Source organism: Dipodomys spectabilis, unplaced genomic scaffold, assembly GCF_019054845.1.
Source record: "Dipodomys spectabilis isolate Male_0828 unplaced genomic scaffold, ASM1905484v1 ptg000023l, whole genome shotgun sequence".
Classification (NCBI taxonomy): domain Eukaryota; kingdom Metazoa; phylum Chordata; class Mammalia; order Rodentia; family Heteromyidae; genus Dipodomys; species Dipodomys spectabilis.
The window spans coordinates 4,108,674-4,130,796 of record NW_024870700.1 but is presented as its reverse complement, the minus strand read 5'-3'; the positions used below and the strand labels follow the sequence as shown (position 1 = coordinate 4,130,796).

At 49.4% G+C, this 22,123-nt stretch overlaps 1 protein-coding gene across 1 annotated transcript in view; it reads right to left on the bottom strand.

Annotated features, from left to right (window-relative positions):
* The window catches only part of Kirrel3 (kirre like nephrin family adhesion molecule 3), a 562,024-nt gene that overhangs the window by 20,780 nt on the left and 519,121 nt on the right, over positions 1 to 22,123 (bottom strand). The window contains exons 6-9 of the mRNA XM_042674972.1: positions 13,720 to 13,870; positions 8,497 to 8,602; positions 3,813 to 3,961; positions 1,377 to 1,504 (exon numbers count right to left, since the gene is read on the bottom strand). Of these exons, the coding sequence (XP_042530906.1) occupies positions 1,377 to 1,504; positions 3,813 to 3,961; positions 8,497 to 8,602; positions 13,720 to 13,870 (534 nt within the window). The remainder of the gene's footprint in view (positions 1 to 1,376; positions 1,505 to 3,812; positions 3,962 to 8,496; positions 8,603 to 13,719; positions 13,871 to 22,123) is intronic.

The following is a 22,123-nucleotide window of genomic DNA, read 5'->3' as shown; positions in this document are numbered from 1 at the left end:
AAAGAATGTGAACATTTTATAAGAGGAACACGGGGATCAGGTGTGGTGGTTCACGCCTGTAATTCCAGCTCCTCAGCAGGTGGAGATCAAGAGGATGGCAGTTGGAGGCCAGTCTACTTGAAAAGTAAACAAGACTCCTATCTCAACTAACTAGTCAGGTGAAGTAGTAAACACTTGTCATTCTAGCTACGTAGGATACAGAAGTAGGAGGATCACAGTCCAAAGCCATCCTTGGGCAAAGTCTCCAGGCCTTATCTAGAAAAATAAGGCTACCCCACATTCAAGAACAAAAACACCACCAACCAAAGGGAAGGGCATGGATCAAGTGACAGAGTACCTGCTTAGAAAGCGTGAGGCTCTGAGTTCGAAGCCAGTATTACCCAGTAAAACACACACACACACAAACACACGCACACGCACGCACGCACACCCCAAAACACCACAAGAAAAAAGCATAGCTTTGAAATCACTCTCCCTGTTAAGGCTAAGAGTCACTTTATTTGGGACAAGTTGAAAAGTCTTTGTAGACTGGGTGCCTTTATCTCAGGAGGCTGAGATCTCAGGATTGTGGTGTGAAGACATCCCAGGCAGGAACGTCCACTATACTTATCTCCAATTAACCAGCAAGAAGTCAGAAGTGAAGGTATGGCACCAAGGTTGAGTGAAAAAACTAAGCACTAAGTTCAAGCCCTAATACCCTAGTAACTAGAAAGAAGGAAAGAAGGAAGAAAGGATGGATGTAAGGAAGGAAGGAAGGGAGAGAGGGAAGGAGGGAAGGAGGAAGGAAGAAAGAAGGAAGGAGGGAAGGAGGGAGGGAGGGAGGAAGGAAGAAAGGAAGGAAGGAAGGAAGGAAGGAAGGAAGGAAGGAAGGAAGGAAGGAAGGAAGGAAGGAAGGGGAAGGGAAGAAAAAAAGAAATGAGTAAAAAAGGAAGGAAGGAGCGGGAAGGTGGCTCAGTGGTAGAGCGTTTGCCTTGCATGGATGAGGCCCTGGGTTCAATTCCTCAACACCACATAAGCAGAAAAAGCCAGAAGTGGCACTGTGGCTCAAGTGGTAGAGCGCTAGCCTTGAGCTGAAGAGCTGAGGGACAGCGCCCAGGCCCAGAGTTCAGTCAAAAAAAAAAGGAAGGAGGAAGATCAGGGAAAAAAAAGAAAAGCCTTCTAGAGATTTCCCCTCATCCTATAATGTTGGTCATTTGCTTTTCTTACAAGGTTCTTACTAGGACAAAATTGAAAGGCCCAGTGTGCTCGGGTGAGATGCGTACAGGTGGTGCCTGAATTTTCTTTCCTCTTTCTGGGGTCCTTTTCCCTTTGAATGACCACTCCCCCCCCCCTCCCCCGCCACCAGGACCCCTCCTGAGTCTGAGCCTTGGACTCACCACACCGGATCCCCGCTTCATCCACACGATGGTCAGGGACGGGTTGCCAATCCAGGCACAGCTGAAGACGGCATCAGAGCCCAGATCCACGAGCAGAGACTGGGGCTCCGTGGTCATGCGAGGGCCGACTGTGATGAGAAGGAAGGAGGAGATGCTGGGGACCCACTGGCTGCGGCGCCTCTCCCTCTACTTCCGTGGCGCAGGGGGAAAGCATCTCAGCCCACTGCAATCCATTTCCTTACATTTGGCCTGGCTAGGCCTGGGGTCTGGGAGTGATCTAGAGAAGCAAGTGGGGAGATGTGCCTCCACCAAACTCTTGTTGATGCATAGAGGAGTTTTCCCAGCAGAAAGGCACTGGGATCGAATTTCCAACTGGATTTACCTTTGATCTATCCCTTTTCCTCTGTCCCAGACCCATCTGGCTTCAGAAAGTTGAGGAAGCCCCCATCTAGTGTGGGAGCAGGGACGACAGAATCTTGAACCTTGGACCACAGCTTGGCACTGGCTGGTCCAGCTCCCAGGTACGTCTGCAGCGGGCTCTGACATTACCAATGCAGGAGCAGGACCATGACATTCTGTGTGTTTCTCCCCCAGGTTCCCAGTTCCAGTCCCTCCAGTCTCCTCCTCAGCCCCACTGAAGTAGGCCACCACTTGCCTCCCTTCCCATAGCTCTGCTAGGTGTGGAAGAGCATCGTGAAAGTTTTGCTCTGTGACCAAGCCATGATTCACAGAGAGGCCAGGATTGCTCAGACAGCTGGCCAGGCAGCACATCGAGCCCTGAATCTAAGGTCAGGAGATTTGGGTTTTCATTCCTTGATGTGGAAGAGGAGCCACAGCATCCTTTGCTGTGGGTTTGGGGACTGAGGTGGGATGAGGGCTCTGTGTGAGCTAATTGTTTTTTGAACCTATCCAGTTTCTTTTCTTTTCTTTTCCTTTCTTTTCTTTTCCTTTCTTTTCTTTTCTGTCTCTGTCTGTCTGTCTGTGGGTCTCTCTTGCTTTCTTTTTTCTTTGCTTGCTTGCTTGCTTGCTTCCTTCCTTCCTTCCTTTTTTTTTTTTTTTTTGCCAGTCCTGGGGCTTGAACTCGGGGTTTGGGCACTGTCCCTGAGCTTCTTTTGCTCAAGGCTAGCACTCTACCCCTTGAGCTACAGAGCCACTTCTGACTTTGTCTGTATATGCAGTACTAAAGAATCAAACCTAGGACTTCATGCATGCTAGGCAAGCACTCTACCACTAAGCAACATTCCCAGCCCGTTTTTGTTTTTGAGCCCATTCAGCCAGCTAGTCCTTAGCGAGGGGCCGATCTGTTTGTGGGTTCCTGCCAGGTGGAATGAGGAAGTGAGGCTGGCCATGGAACAGTGTGGCAGGTGACAAAGTCACTCATGCCTGGCTTTGGTTTTCATATTGCCACTCACTGTTGGGCCTTGGGTCTCCATCTCCTCATCTAAATAACGAGAATAACCGTATCCACTTATTATGGGCTGTATGTTGATGTCCCCTCAACCCCCTTCAAATTCCTATGCTGGAAACTCACGACCAAGAGGTGGTTAAAATTAGGAGGTGGGGCCTTTGGGAGGTGAGTAGGTCACCAGGATGGAGCCTTCCTAAGGTGATGATTAGTGCTCACTTCTTCCTTTCTCTGTACCTGAGGACCCTGAGAGAAAACAGCTTTCCACACACCAGGGAGTCCTCACCAGAAACAGCGGCCTTGGCTCTCTGATTTCTAGTGGTGAAGCTACTCAGTCTGTAATTTGTTAGAGAAGGCTGAGCTGAACCCAGGTTCATTCTGAAGATCAAAATAAACCTGTTGGACGGGGGCTGGGAAGGTGGCTCAGTGGTAAAGCACTTGCCTTGCATGCCTGAGGTCCTGGGTTCGATTCCTTAGCACCACATAAGCAAAAAGAAAAAAGCCGGAAGTGGCACTGTGGCTCAGGTGTTAGAGCACTAGCGTTGAGCTGAAGAGCTGAGGGACAGCGCCCAGGCCCAGAGTTCAGGCCCCACGACCGGACCCAAAAAAATAAAATAAAATAAACCTGTTGTTCAGGAGCTGGTGGCTCATGTCTATACTACTCACTACTCAGGTGGCTGAGATCTGAGGATGATAGTTCAAAGCCAGTCCAGGCTGGAAAGTCCACGAGACTCTTATCCCCAATTAACCACCAGAAAACCAGAAGTGGTGCTGTGGCTCAAAGTGGTAGAGGCGCTAGTCTTGAGTGAAAAAGCTCAGCACCCAAACCCTGAGTTCAAGCCCCACGAACGGCCAAAAAAAAAAAAAGACAAAACAAAACAACCCAGTAACCTGTGCTAGGAAGTGTTTGAAAAAAGGCATTGCACACTTGTGCGATGTGATGATTATGTTGTGTACAATAAATCCAGCTCCAGTGTTCTCAGCCCACCCCAGGCCTGCTCACTTAGAAGCCCCCAAATCTCTGCACTCACAGTAGACGTCAACCGTGCGGCTGAGGTTGGTGCTCCCCAGGGCATTGGTGACCTCGCAGGACACAGGCTCAGAGAAGTACGTGTAGTCCACAGTGGTTCTGTACACCTCCCCAGACGCCTCTTTGATGATGTGGCCCCGTTTGGCCCACCTAAGACAGAGGAAACAGGTTCAGGGGGACCTTGGATGACAAGACTGTCTTTGAATGCCAAAAGCAAGGCCGTCCTTCCCTGGGCACAGGAAAACAAGGTCTCAAACTCAGGGAAAGTAGAAGGGTCTTGCAGACACCTGGGAGATTATGGAGCTAGTGGGCTTTAGTCCATGATCATCAGGCAAATAGTGGCACTCGGACAAGTCTGTTAGTCTGGGAGAATGGTCAGCCCATCTAGATGGCTGGATAGTAGCCATGGGGTCAGTCACCAATCAGTCTGGCTTTCCTTCTCTAAGCTCTATTGTGGATTCTATCCTGGGCTGTGATGGAAAAGGTCTAATGGTGTGTGCACCTGTTATGTATGCATGTGGGCAAGGCATGTATACAGAAACAGAGAAGTCAGCAGAGGGAGAGGAAGATAGGAGGATCCAGGAAGCTTGGATTCCAGAGAAGGCGAGATGTGAGAAGTTGAACCTTCTCGCCTGCCTCTCTTCCCACTTAGCCAGGTCTCTCAGCTCTCCGCTCAACCTCTGGCTCCCGGGTTCAGCCCTGCATGTCCTTTCATCTCTTGAGGATGGCACTTGCTTTCACGTCTCCCCAGACTCTGCTCTCCCCCGCTGGCTTGGATCCTTCGAGGCTGCAGCTTGGTCGGTTTGGTTTGATGTGGGGAGGTGAGTTGGAAGGTCTTGATTTTGGGGTGGTGATCATTGTGTGTGAGTGGGGGGGAGGGATGACATTGGCCACTTCTCTGCATCCCATGGAACACTTAGGCTGGCTCCATGTGGTTGTGGTTATTATTATTATTATTGTTGTTGTTGTTGTTAGTCATGGGGCTTGAATTCTGGGCCTGGGCACTGTCCCCGAGTTCTTCAGCTCAAGATGAGCACTTTACAACTTGAGCCACAGCACCACTACCGGTTTTCTGAGTGGTTAAGTGGAGATAAGAGTCTCATGGACTTTCCTGGCTTGGCTGGCTTTGAACCATGATCCTCAGATCTCAGCCTCCTGAGTGGCTAGAATTACGGGCATGAGCCACTGGCACCTGGCACCATGTAGTTATTATCTTGAATTAATTTTGAGTAATTATTAAGAACACGATTAATAATAACAATTATAGTTTAACAACAGAGCAAACCATAGCTCCCTGAGAGCTTAAGGAGCTTCCCAACAAACCATTATGAGTTATTCATGAATCATTTCAATTCTTAACTTTAATTTAATGACCAGACTTAATAGCCAGGCACAGCCCCTGCCTGAGGGGGATTAATTCAGTTCCAGACACACAGCTGGGGATCCACGTCCAGTACCTATTCCCTCCACCCTATTCCCTCCAGGTGGGGAGCCAAATGGATCTGGAGGAGGCCAGGCCTCCGATCCTAGCTATTTATGGAGCCAGGGGTATGAAGCTTGACCAGATTGATCCTGATTTATCAGGAAGACTGCTGGGGTACAGAAGGCTTTGAACCCAGTGCTCCAGCATTTAGGTTCCCTTCCTTTCAGACCAGATGATGGCTTCTCCTCTCCCCTGAAGGAGTCAGAGCAGGAAGAGACAGCAGGGCCCTGCAGGCTGTGGGAAAGGCAGCTTTCCTGGGTCAGGGGAGCTGTGCTGTCAGAACTGGCTTTTTCTGTGGCCCAGGGGCAGAGGGAGAGACCCTTTCAATGTCACCTCTCAAGGTCACAGGCAGGAGTTGACTGTTGGAGCTGGGTCTTCAGGAGCCCTGCAGGCCGGGGCCTTTTGGGGAGGTGCTTTTGGCCTCTGCAAAGCCCTCACTTCACATCTTGTTTTCGGTAGTACTGGGATTTTGAACTCAGGATCTTGCTTGTGGTTGCTAGGCAGGTGCTTTACTGCTTGACCCATGCGTCAGCTCTTTTTGCTTCCATTTCGTTCAGCCACTGTGTCTTCCCTTTGCTTCTTTCTCACCCCAAATACCCCTCTGAGGGCCCCTCCCAGAGGCACAAAACCAAGGGTGCTCCGGCCCCTTGCCCATCTCTTCCCCCGCTGCTTCCCTGTGATCCAGCCTTCTCCTCCCATCTCCACCACCTCTCCCAGGCCCTCTGTGAATCGAGTCAGCTTTACCCCTTCTCAATCAATGTCTAATTTGGTCTGAACAAATGTACGAGGATTAATTATTTATATCACAGAATCGGAAAGCCCAACGTGTCATAGCTATCAGGTTGGCATGTCAAGTAGCTTTGTGCTTCATGTTGACAATGTTGGCTCCTCACCCTGCTCTCTGCAGGTAGACCCGAGGCACAAAGAGCCCAGAGTCCTTTGCACTGTGATTGGGCCTGTTCTGTTGTCTTGGGGGCTTTTAGTCTGTGTGTGTGTGTGTGTGTGTGTGTGTGTGTGTGTGTGTGTGTGTGTGTGTGTGTGTGTGTGTGTGTGTGTGTGTGACTAAATTGACAGCTTCTGGGTCCTGCTCGGGCTCCTTTATGGGGGTGATGGTTGAGTAAGATGGGGAGAACTCTTGTCTAATTTCAGAGATTATAGATCTTTAGGCGGACCAGAGAGGAAGCAATCAAGATCAACCAAGAAAAGAAAAAAAAAAGATCCTTATAATTTTATCACAGTCAGGTGGGGAAAGTAAATCAATATATATGTAATTTTTTTTTGCCTGTCTTGGGGCTTGAACTCAGGGCCTGGGCGCTGTCCCTGAGCTTCTTTTGCTCAAGACAACAGCACTACTTCCAGCTTTTTCTGTTTGTGTGGTACTGAAGAATTGAACCCAAGGCTTCATGCATGCATGCTAGGCAACCAAACGATCACTAAGCCACATTCCCAGCCCACTACTCTGTGTTTTTGAGGAAGGAGTTAAACTTTGCCCAGCCATCAGATATTCCCAGGTTTGCTCAACCTGTGGGGGCCAGAAGTCTGGGGTGAAATATCAACTTTGTGGGCAGAGGTAAGGTAAACTGTCCTGCTATCTGCCCCCCCCCCCCCCGCCACCCTCTCTCTCATTGCTAGGTCCTCGGGTGCCTGGGAGCCTGACAATGACAAAAAATAGAAGTTGAAAGTTGTACATCCAGACCCCTGGGTTACACAGCCATCTGGAGAATGACTACCAGAGTGAATGGGAAATAATGTCTTCCGGGGTGAAATGGGCATGAGCAATGTTTTCTGGGCATATTATATTTGGCATTTACAAACCATGGTTTTTCCCTCTGCATCTTTAGTCACTTCTGGAGAAGTAGACCCCTAGCCAAAACAGACCTGCTCCCTGGCCCTGCCTGGGTCATGGCATTTCTAGGAGCGTGATCTCCTTGGCTTGGAAGGGATTCTGCAGGTCATCTGATCGTGCTGGCTCCAGTGTTGGCAGGGTTAAGTTAGGCAGGATGCATGGGGTTTCTGCCTATTTTAAAATGTCCTCAAGGGAGAAGCTCTTGGTCCTTTCTGGATTTCTGGTTCTAGTGCTGCTTAATTATCTACACAGCAGGGAGCTGTTTCCTTATGTCCAACCTGAGTCCATGCTGCCTCTTTGGCCCATTTCCTTTCATTCTGCCTGCTGGGGCTGCCCTGCCTGTATGTTTTCTCTGCTTCCCCTGGACGGCTGCTTTCTTGGTCTTGGGCCATTAGCAAACTTGCTGAGGCTGCAGCTTAATAAGCCAGATCAATGTCAGAGGTGGCACCCTGGGCTGGGCATCAAGCCTGGACTGGTGGGAAGGGATGGGGCAGAGTTAGGGCCTGGGGGAGTTCTGCTGGCATGTAAAAAAAGGGGTGAACATCTTGGGCCCCCCTCCCACAGCCTCTCCGAGGACCACTTAGTTTCTGGAACTCTATGTGGTGATGGCGCAAGCAGGGAGCCACCAGAGGAGCAGCTCTGCTTTTATTCCATCAGCCAGACGCATGTGAGGAGCTCCAAGTCTATGCCACGTGCTGGGCTGCATGCAGAGAGCTGTAAGTGACTAAATTGCGGCTCTTGCTTTTGAGATGTTTGGTCAAAAGGCAGAGACAAGCATGTAAAGAACAGCCAAGGTTTATCTGTGCTGTGGACAAGGGTTCCCAGGAGGGTAGGGAGTGGATATCTGGGATTCCAGGTGCCTTCTAGACCCTGTCCAGGTAAACAAGCACAAGCCCGGGCTTTCTGGTTCTCCTGGTTGTGTGAACTTTAACCTGAGCCTCTCTGGTCTGTTCAGAAATAAGAGGATAAACCAAGAACTTAAAAGGGATGTGGACCACTTCCTCCTTTGGGTGGAAACAGGAGTGCACGCATGGACAAAAGAAGTTAACCCCGCATGCGCAGAAAGAGGGTTCCGTGTGCAAAAGATGGTGCCCGCATGCGCAGGAGTGGTTCATTCCCTCCCTCCCCACCACCGAGTTACAGGCATGTGCTATGAAAATAGAATAGCACTGAAGTGAGAAGGAAAGGAAATCCACCTGGGGGACAGGTGGGAGGAGGTAGAGTGAGGAGGTAAAGAGGAAGCTATTTGGACCCCCTCTTGTGAGCCACAAGCTGTGGCTATGTGACATCCCACGTGACAGGCATGGGGATGTGCGGTGGGAGGCCAGGCTGTCCCTCCACCCTAGTGGGGCTCACCTGTACTGGGTGACAGCTGGGTTGGCCTTTGCAGAGCAGTGGAACGTGACGACGTTGTCCTCTAGCACCGGCTGTGGTTCTACTGACAAGTTGACAAGTGGAGGATCTGCAGGGAGAAGAGATTCACTTGCCAGCTGGAGACAGAATGGGGCAGGAAGACCTCTGGGATGACAGGGAGGTGAAGGGCAGAGAGCCTACCACCCAGGGGCCCTTCCAGCAGCAACCACCCTAGGAGTCTCCTGCATGTTGGTGGTCTGGAGATGATCAGCAGGAGGTTCCTTTAGTTCCTGGAGGCACCTGCTTCCGACAGCCCGGGAGGGGGCATGACCTCTCTGTGGATTCAAGGCCCGGTATTGAACAGCTAGTGGCAGCTGCCTGGGCGGCAGGAGCTCATTGTCCAACTGTAGCTTCCAGGTGGAACAAAGTACCTCAGAAAGAAGAGCTGGGAAGAAGGTATGGGGCATGAGGGATCATGGATGCTCAGCCCTGGTTCAGGAGGAGCTTAAGTGCCTTTGAAGTGTCTGTTTATGATCTCTCTGTGTAAAGGTTCTGGGGCATCTGGTAACTGGTAACTTGAAAGCGGCATTAATACCCTTTCATCAGTGTAATCATCTGCCAAGTCCTGACTGGTGTCACCAGGCAGGCCCTGGGCTCTCCAGGCTGGGGCTCTGTTTCTCATTTAACATGATAGGAAGTCAAGCTCTGAAGTGCTAAGTGGTGGGAGGTAGAGGAAACTGGAAGCCACAGATAGGGAAAGAGACAGAGAGATAAAAATTAGGGCTGTGGAGACACACAGAGACCCGTGCAGAAGAGCTGGGGCGGGGGGCGGGGGTGGCAGGCGCAGTGACACATACAACATGGAGACCATAGGGGAAGACAGAGATCTGAGAGACACATCAACAGAGTCCGAGAGGGACGGAAAGACTGGTGCAGACATGTGGAAAGAGAGAGGCCTGAAAGAAACAAACGTGCACATTAAGAAATGCAGAAGAGTAAGAAAAGAGAAAGGCCTGGCATGCTAGAACACACCTGTAATTCACACTGAGGAGATTGAGAATTATGGGTCTGAAGCCAGCCTGGGCTACATAGTGAGTTTGAGACTGGCCTGGGACTCTGTCTCAAAAGCAACAAATAAACCCCCAAAACAGAGAAACAGAAAGTTATGGAAGGGGTGCTAATGGGGATGGAGAAAGAGAAAGGGAAAGAGGGGGAAAGAGAGAGAGAGAGAGAGAGAGACATTGCACTAAAAATAAAAATGACCAAGGGAGACATAGCACATGTAGGCAGAAAAATAATGACAGGGTGTTGGGGAGAAAGACTAAAGAAAATAAAGAATAGAGGAAAGAGAGAGAGAGAGAGACAGACAGGCAGACAGACAGAGACAGAGAGAAAGAAAGAGACAGAGACAGAGTCAGAGAGAGACAGAAAGAGGGAGAGAAGAGCGAGAGAGATATACAGCGAGACAGAGAGAGAGAGAGAGGCAAGCATGAGAATACAGTTACAGCAGAAGGATGGAGGTGGAGATCAGCTAGTACCCTGAGCTCCACTTTCTGGGCTAGTACCCAGAAAACTGTTAAAAATTCACAAGGCTTTTTTTTTTCAGGGTTCAGCTTAAGTAAAGAAATAAGGCATTTTCCCAGAGTCTGTCAGAAAAATCTCTAGTCCCTATCAGGGTCACCGCAGGGAGCAAGACTCCCTCCAGCTGGGCTTTGGGTCCTCAGTATAGATGAAGTCCTGAGACTCTCACAGACCCATCCACAGCCCAGCCACGGCCCAAGCCTGTCTGTAGGATAGGAGCCTGTAACCGCTGGGACCCCTTTATGAGCAGGTGCTCAGGCTGCTCACCTTCAGGGCTCAGCACAGGGGCTGGGACTGGAAGACACCACCAGGCTGCGTTGGTGTCTGCAGACAATGGGGAGAGAACTCTTGTTCCTCAGCAGCAGGTGGCCACCTGTGCTGGGGAGTCTGTTCTTCCCTGGTTCCGGATGGGGGACCACAAATCTGGGAAGCATCTGTTGCAGGCACAGCCAGCCTGCCTGTCTTTTCACAGGGAGTTCTAAGTGATGTTATGGAGCTTTAATTTAGATTTTTCTTTTTCTGGTCCTAGGGTTTGAACTCAGGGCCTGGGCATTGTCTCTGAGATGCTTGTGCTTAAGGCTAGTGCTCTACCACTTGAGCCACAGCTCAACTTCCAGCGTTTAGGTGGTTAATTGGAACTAAGAGTCTCATAGACTTTCCAGCCTGGGGCTGGCTTTGAACTTTGATTTTTAGCCCTCAGCCTCCTGAATAGCTAGGATTACAGGTGTGAGCCACTGGTGCCTGGCTTAGTCTTGGTTTTTTAAGTATAACTCCAGGGGTCCTAAGATGCATGTTCTCACCTCCCAAGAGAACTGTTGACATAGCTTCTAAAATTTTTCAGCCTCTCTTTTGCAGCTTCTAGGAGCTTACTAGCTTCCTTCTGAACCCCAATGTGCAGCTGGCTCATGTTCACACATTATGAAGTTCAGTTCTGAGAGGCAGAGGCCCTCCATGTAACTCTCGTTGAGGGAAGTGAAAAGGGATCAGTGGAGCCGAATCTCGAAACCTGCCACCGAGCTTGGGCTCATCTCTTGCCCAAGTGCTCTTTATGAAGGAGACAGGGAGAATGCACCTGTCGGAAGACCTTCCAGCTGCCCATGTTCTATTGTGCCCCTCCTCACTCGCAGTTTGCCCTGCTCCTCCCATCCTCACTGTAATGTTCTCGGCCCCAGCATGTCCAGAGGGGCTTCAGGACCCCAAGGGGCTCCATACCCCCCATTTTCATCGATACCTTTATCCCCAGACCCAGAGCCGTCCATCCTTCTCTCTACCCCTCTCCTCTGGATGTGTGAGGTATGAGTTCTCAGAAGCCTGCCAAGCTCTGGAGGTATAAATAGTTTATGTCATATCCAACTATTAAACATGATTTTAATCCCACTTGTGATGTCGGCTGCATAACTTGCAGGAGGGCAGCTTTGATGTAGCTGGTGGAACTGAGATCACTTCGAACAGATGTTACAGCTGAGAGGCTGTTAGTGTTTCCATCAGCAACCTGTATATGTGTGTGTGTGTGTGTATGTGTGTGTGTGTGCATGTGTTGTGTGTTTTCAGGGAAAGCATTACATGGAGGAGGGGATGGGGAAAGAAACTTCATGACTCAGTGATTTTATAGTGCATCCATTTAAAACTTGGCAGCTGGACGCAGAGTCCAGATGTGGTGAGGCTTTGGGGGTGTTAAGCTTTCTCTCCCTATTAGTCAATCTGGGAGCTTTGTCTTCCGTTGGGTAACATATAAAGACCAAGGGAAACAAACAACAAATGTGCTTTTTGCTGAGTTTGGATGCTTCTTGGTCGACTGAGAAAATGAGCAGGTTTGCAAAGGCAGATCTCATCCAGCCGGTGGGGTCCACGGCAAACAGTTGGACGTTGACTGAATGAGCAAAGAATCGATGGAGGAGGAAGGAGAAGGAGAAGGGAAAGGAGGGGGGCTTGGCTTTGGCTGGGCAGGTACATAGAAACACCTTCTGGCTGAGGGAGATGAAATGCTGGGAGAGCTGGATGGAACTGGGGGACACCTGAATAGGGGTTGCCACACACCTGTGCACGGGGGTCCTAAAAAATAGTTCCTGTGGCTCTCATAATGCGTCAGGCACAGTGCTAAGGGACATAGATGATTTCATTTAATCCTCACTCTGCAACTGCAGGAGGGAGACATAATGTCCTCCATATGCCAAGGAGGAAACTGAGGCACAGAGCAATTGAGATCCCCCAGTGCTTACTCAGAATTCAAACCAGGAAGATTGCTGGGCCTCCATCGCTTCCCTGTACTGCCCTGGAAGGGGATCCAGCTAGGAAACTGGGCACTTGGTTCTAAATCTTTCTCTGGCCTCATTCCTAATCCCTTTCTCCTCATGCAGCCACATTGGAGACATGCTTGGAAAGAAAGCCAGGAAAGGCCCAGAGACCTGGTGAGGCCATGCTCCTTTTTTGGATGCAGATCTCATCATCTGGGCACCTTGGCAAATTGATCCTTTCACTGGAGTGCATTTGGAGGATGCCTTTGAATAGCTGGGTGGGCTGTTGGCAGGATGACTGTCTTGTTGCTGGGAGAGGTGCTTTTGGGGTGATGGACAGTGGCCTGGAGCAGAAATGATGCTTCTTCCCTGTCCATCCCCTCCAGGGTCCCGGTTGCTCTCACGGGGGAATCAGCGAGGTTGTTTCATTTGTGCAGATTCTGCTGCTGGCATCATGCTTAGGTTGGGGATGGGGGAAAGGAGCATGGGGCGCCACACTGTGGTTACAAATGGTAGCCTACAAGTGGAGGGCTTGGACTTGGCTTATGTCTGGACAGACAATTCTAGAGCAGGGTAAGATCTTAGACAACCTCAGTCAAATCAGTTCCAAGAGTGAGTGACAAACTTAGTGAGTCCCACCCAGTTCATGGGAGGAGGGGAAGCCATTCTGGATGCTAGACCACCTGGCCCAACAGCATCATGCTTTCTCTCCAGATCTCCAGCTGTTTCACTGGCTTACCTGGCAGAAATAAGTGGAGTTGAGAAGCCAGGAGACAGGAAGGTATTGGTTGCAAAGTTTAAGGAAGCTGTCCCTCTCAGGGTCCCCTCTGTATTTACATAGTCGATTGAGAGGACTCCTTAAACTTGGTGCCCTAGGTGCCTCCGTCCTCCTCCCTAGCCCTAACCCTGCCGGTCTCCTTCTCACAGAGTGAGGGATGGAAAGAGCTTCAGGTGAGAGTACCATGGCAAGATAGTGAAGGTTAAGCCTTCTCCAGCGTTTGACCATTTCTCCAGAGTGTCTGGAAACCATCGGATGCAACCATGTCTTCCTTCCTCTAAAATCTAAATGGTATCAAGCAAGATTCTTGACACGGAGGGGAAAACTTGCATTCTCGGGCTGCCAAGATGGATCCTGAAACCCTGAGACTTAGTTCTCCTAGACCCTAGATCCCTGGAGAGCTAAGTGGAGGCCAGTATAGAAGTCCTAGATGAATCAGGATTTTTGGGGGGTTAAAGGCATTTGTTTCAAAGTGGATGGAATTCAAAGGCAGATATGAATTCCAACCAAGCGGCTACCAGCATGCAGCGAGGTGATGTCATAGCACAGGGCTAGGAGGGACATCTGGGAGGGGACTAGTGCACTCTGGAGAGCCGATACCTCCAACCTCAGCCTAACCCAGTCCGTACTCACGTTGGATGTCGATGGTGACCGAGGTCTCCTTCCCCCCTGGAATGGCTTTGTTGGTGGCACGGCAGACAATGCTCTGTCCATTCTCCACATCGCCAGGGGAAATGAAGAGCGTGCTGACGATACTCTCACGCTTGCCATCTCGAAGCAGGGTCTGGAGTGGGAGGGGGAGAAGGGAAAGAAGGTTCTGTGTCACTGGGATGGGCTGGCTTGGGTGGGTAAGGGGAGCATAGGCTCCAGCTCAGAGAAGAGACACTGTGGCTGGGACATGTACATGGGGTCAGCTCAGGAGACCAGTATCAGTCTCTGTGAAGAACTACCCTTGGCTCCCTGTCCTGGTTGAGTGCTGGGCTGTTGGGATAGGGGTGAAGGGGGCGGAGAACTAGAAAGGCTGTCATTGTATATGACAACCAGTGTATGCCAAAAGCATAGCAGAGACCAAGCTAGGCTTAATGGAAATCAGGCTTTAGAGAGGGTCTTCTGTAGAAGTCAAAGGACATTCCTCCGGTGTTCTCTGAAGAGTCTCAGGTTTGCATGGAGGAGAGGGTTTGCATCAGGCTGCTGCTTTGTGGCTGTTGGGTCATGAGTCTGCAGCAGAGGGAGGGGTTAGGGGCATGGCCAGAAGGAGAGGAGTGGGTAGGGATGAGGACAAAACCTCTGCACACCTGACCTGTGGTTATTTTTCTATATAAACTCTCACACCTTTTCAAGTCATTTCTTTCCATCCACCATAACATGATAGATACAGAATTGTGTGTGTGTGTGTGTGTGTGTGTGTGTGAAGACAGAGATTTCATGGAACTTAACAAATCTGCTTTAAATTGGTGATGAAACAAGCACTAGAGACGTGCAGTGTGTTGACCAATATCTCCCAAATTCCTGTGTATCCAGGCCTTAGAATATAATCTTATTTGGCAATAAGGTCTCTGCAGATTGATTATGAATTAGTTAAGGTTTTTTTTTTTTTTTAATGTGAGATCATCCTAGATTAGGAAGGATCCTAAATTCAATGACTGGCGTCCTTCCTAGAAGAGGACATCAGAGATATTGGGCAGCCATGTTTTGATGGAGGCAGAGATTGAATGATGCTGCCACAAGCCAAGGAACTCTGGGAGCTACCAGGAGCTAGAAAAGGAAGGAAGGCTTCTTCCCTAGAACCTTTAGAGGCAGTGTGGTCCTGGCAATACCTTGTTTTCAGACTTGTTAGCCTCCACAACGGTGAGACACATGTTTCTGGTTTTGTGTGTGCATGCGTGCGCGCACGTGTTTATTCAATGATAGTGTCTTACTATAGCCCAAACTGGCCATGTTCTTTCAACCCTCTGACCCTCTTTCCTGAGTTCTGGGATTTACAGGTGTGTACCACCATATCTGACCCAAGTTTCTGTTGTTTTAAGCATCATGTGGTGATGCTCGCTTATGTCAGTTCTGGGACACAAACACAGATTCTAAAGCCACAGCTTCCTCTCTTCCAAGTTAATTGTTTTACAGTGTCCTTCCCCCTGGTGGTTACGATTTCCTTCCTTCCCCTGTGTCTCTTCCCAGCCACCTCTCCCACAGTGTGGGCCCGCTTAGGTGGACACAGGTTGGGGAGGTCTTGTGTGTGGAGTTCTTTGGCTGTTTAAGCTGTCAGAGACTTCTGGTCTGATCAGGGGAAGGACTTGGTTCCTTCCACAAAAGGGATGCCAGATGCAGTCTACTTTTGTTTGGCCTAGAGCAGGGGACAGATGACACTACTTCCTTGAAACATCCCATAAAACAATTGTTGCAATGCCTTGCAGTTTCACAGGGTGGGGGTGGGGGGGGGCAGGAAGGAAGGGAACATTATGAATTCCAAGTGTGAGTCAGAGACTGAGAGTTAAGTCAGAGCCGGACCTCACACTTTAGAGTGGGGACCTCTGAGCCCCACCTGAGGATTAAGTGTTTCAGAGGTCAGTTTCTGAGGTGCTTAGAGGCAACTTGAAGAGGGCAGACCGGGCCCTCCGGGCCTTCTGTCAGTGTGATCCTTCCCAACTGAGGCCAAGCTGCGGCTTCTGGGATGATGAGAAGCAGGCGGAAGCCTTTAACCAGATCCGCATGTCCCTCTTTTCCCTTTTGGTTTTAATTTTTTTAATTGTTATAAAGGTGAGGGGTGACCATTTCATAAGTCAGGTAAAGACGACATTGCTTTTTGGACAGTGTCACATCTTCCCTTGCTCTCTCCCAGTTTTCCCTCCCGTCCCCATCCACAAGTTAGTTGGGTAGTCCATTTTCCACCTAGTCTCTAGTGAGTACCACTGCTGCATTTGTTCACTCTGTCCCTCCATGTCTGTGCCTCCTTTTACATTCCCAAACACACATCAAGGAACATTCAAGACAAAAAGAAAACAAAAACAGCCACAAAGGGGAAAAAAATCTGTTGTTTCCATTTCCTGGAGTTCAATAGATAGTATTTTGCACGATCAAATGCATGTAGGCATTGTGCTTTCTGTTCCTCTCCTAAGAGTATCTTCCTTTGGACTCACTGCAGCACATCCCTCTTTAGACCAAGCCAGACTGTGGCATTCTAGAAAGATCCACTGAGCAGAACAGTGGCTTTGGATTCTTACACTCTGGGGAACTGGCACATTGCTCTCCTGGAAGCAGGGTTGTAGCCCCAGCTCTGGGCAGAGTGACTAGTGAGTTTTGTGTGGTGTGTGTGTGTGTGTGTGTGTGGTCAGTTGTAGCAGGCCAAGAGGCTGGTTCAAGTAACCCACAGGAGGAGCGACTTCAGATCAGCCTCTGGAGCCAGGATGCTCAATGAAAGGGTCCCCCGCCCCAAGCGGTTGGGGAAGGCTCAATTTTTTCCTGCAGAACAAAGCCGGGAAAGGAAAAGCAGTGGAGAACTGTGGTAGCATATTTGGCTAGGGGCTGCTCAGTAGACCTCGCCACGTCTATAAATAGCTACTTGATAATAAGAACAATTTCCTGGATGAAAATAAGACCTGGGAGGTGTGTGTGTGTGGGGGGGGGGGGGTAGGAGGAAGAGAGGAGGGAAGGGGAGTAATTGTTCTTCCCATTTCCTTTTCTTTACATTTCTGAGGTGCTAACAAGGGACATTTACATAAATTTAGCTGTGCTCAGTCCCTCCCCTGGGGGCAGGAGAGGGTGGGCGTGAGTGGGAGGGTAGCCATGGGAGGGGGGTGGGAAGGCTGAACTCTAATTACTGTCTGACTGCTTCTCCTCCTCCCTACTTCCTCCTCCCCTAACCCAGCAAGCTTCTCTGCCTTGTCTCAGAACGATGATTAATGACATATTTACTGTGTCCGGGCGTGTGCTTTTCTGGGAAATAAAAATTCTAGTTCAAGTTGTTTGTTCCACCTAATTAGAGAAAAAAGGAGATGTGTTCATTAAACAAAGGAGATAAGGAGGAGGAAGCTAACACCCTGGTGCTGTTCCAGCCCTATGGGCGGCCCTGGGCACCTGGTCCTGGCCCGGGTTCTCTCCAGATCTCAGATCCTGGGCTGCAGCTGGAGGAAGAAGGCTGGATCTGCTGGCATGGCTGAAAGATGGCAGTAGGGAGGAAGGCCAGACAGGCCCAGGAGTTTGTAGCAGTTCAAAGCCAGGGATGTAACTGTGGCCTCTCCTTTGAGAGTCTTCCTGGGTAGAGTTCCTCTCCCTTTGTTCCACATTTCTACATTCTGAAGAAAAGCCACACCTCAGTAAGACTTTTCTTTTTGTGCCAGTGCTAGGGCTTGAATTGAGGGCTAGGCTTTTGCTTTTTTGCTCAAGGCGAGTGTGCTATCACTTAAGCTACACCACTTTTAAAATTTTTATTTTATTTTATTTTTATTTTTTCTTTTTGTGGGTTAACTGAAGATGAGTCTCTAGGACTTTCCTGCCTGGGCTTTGAATCTTAATCCTCAGATCTCAGCCTCCTGAGTAGCTAGGATTACAGATGTGAGTTACTGGCACCAGGCTATAATTAAGGTTTTTTAACTATGAAGTAATCTTTCTTTAGCTCAGAATCCAGAACATCAGGGGAAACTTCAGATAGCATTTGAATGTGGAACACTCCTCTCCTTAGCCTAACATAAAGCATGTAAATGACTGTGATGTGTAACGTGCAGAAAAGTAATGCTAAAGAAACGGGATTCCTCGTGCAATCCAGAGGGAGATGCTACTGTTGCTGCTGCTGCTCCTGCTGCTGCTGCTGCTGCTGATGGTGTCAAGGGTTGTGCACTCTCCATTAGCTTTTCTGCTCAAGGATGGCAGTGCTCTACCCCTTGAGCCACAGCTCTACTTCCAGCTGTTTGATGGTTAATTGGAGATAAAAAGTCTTCTAGATTTTCCTGCCCAGGTTGACTTTGAACTTTGACCCTCAAATCTTAGCGTCTTGAATAGCTAAGATGATAGGTGTGAACCACTGGCATCCTGGCACAAATCTGCCTTTGATAATAAAGACCTCGCTCAGCTCATAGTCATATTATATCTCCTTTCCCTCTCTCTTCCATGTACCTGAGTTCCCAAGATGCTTTGGGAACGATAGTTCCATCTTTTTCAGGGCTGGCCTTATTAAATCTGACTTCCCACCCACTCTCCCGAGTACTGGCTTTTCAATTGGTGAGTGGCTGGACTTGGGTTGGTCAACATAAAGTGGCCTGCCTGGATCCTGCTTTTTCTCCCTCCTTTCCTTCCTCCTGATCTTCTCATCTCTCCTTTCTTTTTTCTCCTTTGCTTCAGCTCTCTTTTATGAATCTCTGGATTGTCACTTTTCTCATATGGAAATGAGGCCTTGGGACTTGGCGGTCTTGAAAGTAGCTTCCAGGTGGAACATTCTGTCATTTACTGACTTTTGTCACAGCCTCATTTCCCAGCCTCTCCCAGCCCTTTGCGCCTCTCTTCCCTCTTTCCCTCTCTCATCTCCTCCCTAAGCTTGCCAGTGGGAGCACCCCTCAGGCACTGAATCCCATACTTCTGGCTTTGCTAGAATGCAAATCACCTGTGGAGGTAGGGTGAAGGCGTAGATTACTAATGGCAAGTCACTAATTTCTCAAGCTGCTACCTCAAGGTCTCCCTCTAGATCCAGGCCTCCTAATTTTCCAGGCTGTCCCCATGTGGCTGTTTTTGCAGACTGGTTTATTTATTTATTTGTTTATCTTTTTGTTGGTTGTGGGGCTTGAACTCAGAACCTGGGCATTTCCCCTGAACTCTTTTGCTCAAGGCTAGTGCTCTACCACTTTGAGCCACACACAGCTCCACTTCTTGTTTTTGAGTGGTTAAATGGAGATAAGAGTCTCATGGGGACTTTCTGCCCAGGCTGGCTTTACCCAAGATCCTCAGATCTCAGCCTCCTAGTAGCTAGGATTACAGGTGTGAGCCACTGGCACCTAGCTTGACCTCTTTTTTCTTTTTCTTTTTTAATTCTTCCTCTGCAGACACAAACCCTGAAAGGGTCTGGCTGGCCCAGCTTGAGAGAGAGACTGGACAGATACCCCAACTGGAAGGAATACCTTCTACTCTCTCTCCCCTTCCGGGATAATCTGTCTCCAGGACCACGCTTGTCTTTCATAACCCCTAGGATGGCTCCAGGCCCGGATGTGGGAGCATCCTGAGCACTTTTTCTTTCTTCCAATAGACAGGATTGAGGCCTGAGAAGAGGCATTTGTCCTGGGATCTGGCTTCAGGCTCTGGGTGGTGGCCAAGCTTTGATCCGCCTCCTTGGCAGGGTAGTGGATGTAGGTCAGGAAGGATACACCCTTAGAATATAACAAGCTCCCTTCACATCCTCGGCCCATGGTGACGGCCTTTCTTCTCTTTCCAGGACTAGTTGAGAAGCAACTAGTAGGGCACTGAAGGCTGGGGAGGTGGCTGGGTTCTTCCCCGCCCTCTGAGGCCATGCGGAGAGGAGGGTGGAAGGGCGTGGAGGTGGAGGGGCATCTGGAGGCTGGTACTCTAGCTTCAGAGCTAGGGTCTCTAGAGATGCCCTCAGAGTTCAAGAAATGGCTACTATCTGTTTAAAGTTATCTAGGGAGGGACCCAGGAAAGAAACTCACTCAGGAGATAGCTGAGCAGTGCAGATGTTTCTAGTCCAAAGAGCTGGGGCTGGCTACGTTTTCCTTCCTTCCTTCATTTTTTTTTTTTTTTTTTGCTAGGGCTTTAATGCAAGGCCTGGGTACTGTCCCTGAGCTTCTTTTGCTCAACATTAGCACTGTACCACTTGAGCAACAGCACCACTTCTGGCTTTTGCCTGAGTAGTTTACTGGAGATAAGAATCGCATGGCCTTTTCTGCCTGGGCTGACTTTGAACCATGATCCTCAGACCTCAGCCTTCTGAATAGCTAGGATTACAGGTGTGAGCCACCGGTGCTGAGTTTTCCTTCATCTTAAAGGTTTTGCAGGACATACAACTTGTTTTTTTTTGGGGGGGGGGTTGTCTCTCTGCACCCTCCCTGGGAACATTTGGAGGGAGCAATTTCAAGCATTATGTGAGTTGTTTTTTTTTTTTAACCTTTACTCAAGTACAGTGTGGGCCACACCTGGCCACTGCCAAGGGGAAGAAAAGAAAAGATGTCAGAAAGCATGGCTCACTGGGAAGGATCGGGGTCATGTGGGGCACAGGACCCGGAGAGTGGACTGAGCCTTTGCTGTGGCTTGTGTAGGAGGAAACTGAGCGGGGGATAAGCAGGTTTAGGATCAGACAGCTTGAAGAAGTTCAGTGGGCTGTGGGATGTTGAGCAATCTCAAGTTTCTGATGTGTGACCCTGGGAATGGTGCTTGGGACTCTAGGAGGCCGACGAAAGGAGGCTATGGGATGTGAGTAGGATTGCTTGAAATGCCTGTCAAAGGAACTGTTTGTTCTCTGTAGAGCTGGCTAACCCTGGGAGGAGCAGCACCTTCCAGGGCCTGCCAGTCTGCCAAAAACATTATAAAATACTGAGAATTAAGAAAAAGGACCAGCAGCAGGGTCCTTTGAGGGCATGTTAACCCCTAATGCCAGCGTGGATTAGAAAGAAATGCCACTGTTGCAGACACCACAGGTCACACGCAGGGGGTGGTGAGGAACTAGGGGCTGGATGTCAGGTCTCCCTGACCCCCTGAGTCAAGCCACTGGAGACAGGGCAGAATCCAAGCAACCTGACCTGGCGACCTTAGAAAAATAGGCCAGATTTAGCTGATATAGACACAGGCTGCCAGGGCTGGGTGAAGTGTCTCATGCCTGTAATCCCCAGCTACTCAGGAGGACAGCTAGGGAAGATCATGGTTTAAGGCCAACTCAGGCAAAAGATTATGGAGACCTGTCATTCTCCCTCTGCAAACCACTCCTTAAATAAAGCAAGCATAGTGTTTCATGGCTATAATCCCAGCTGCGCCAAGGGCCTGACCCTGGGGGGAAAAAAACCAAGAGACGCTAGCTAAAGAATAACCTAAAGTCAGGAGGGCTGGAGGCATGGCTCCCATTGGTAGAGCTTCTGCTAGTTAAGGGAAAGGTCATGAGTTCTAACTCTGGCACTGACAAAACAAACACATTGCATAACCATTAAAAACAAACAACCTCTGAACAACAAACACACAACACAGCACAATACCCTAAAGTTTGAGTTTCAGCGAGACTACGTAAGTCATTTGTGTAACTATATTCCATGCAATGTTTGGTTCTTTTTTTTTTTTTTTAACTTAATTTAATTTTATTTGTGAACATACTGTACAGAGGAGTTACAGTTACATGGGCAGGATAATGCGTACATTTCTTACCAAGCATTGCAGCCTCCTCCTTTGTTTACCCTTCACATCCCTTCCCAGCCTCCCCCCTCCCCCCCCTAATCCCAATCCTTCTCCCCCCCCCCCCCCCCCCAGCACCAACGTTGTAAAGCTCGTTTTGGACATGACAACTTGTACTTCTCATTGTTGCAACAGGTCCACCTGTATCCTTAAACAACTGGTTTTTCCCCATCTCCTCCACAAGTTATACTGACATCAAATATAGTGAAAGCAGGAGTTATACTGTGGGGGAGGGACATACAAAGCAACAAAGAGATAATCTTATAAATGTGTTAGAAACACATGCATGAAAGAAAAAAACATTAAAATACACATCTAAGGGTTCATTTTCCTGACATCGCATGGGTACAGTCGTGGGGCCTGAACTCTGGGCCTGGGCGCTGTCCCTCAGCTCTTCAGTTCAAGGCTAGCGCTCTACCATTTGAGCCACAGCGCCACTTCCGGCTTTTTTCTTTTTGCTTATGTGGTGCTGAGGAATCGAACCCAGGGCCTCAGGCTTGCAAGGCACGCGCTCTACCACTGAGCCATCTTCCCAGCCCCTAAAAACTGTTCCTTTTTTTTTTTTTTTTGGGTCCAGTTGTGGGGCCTGAACTCTGGGCCTGGGCGCCGTCCCTCAGCTCTTCAGCTCAAGACTAGTGCTCTACCACTTGAGCCACAGCGCCACTTC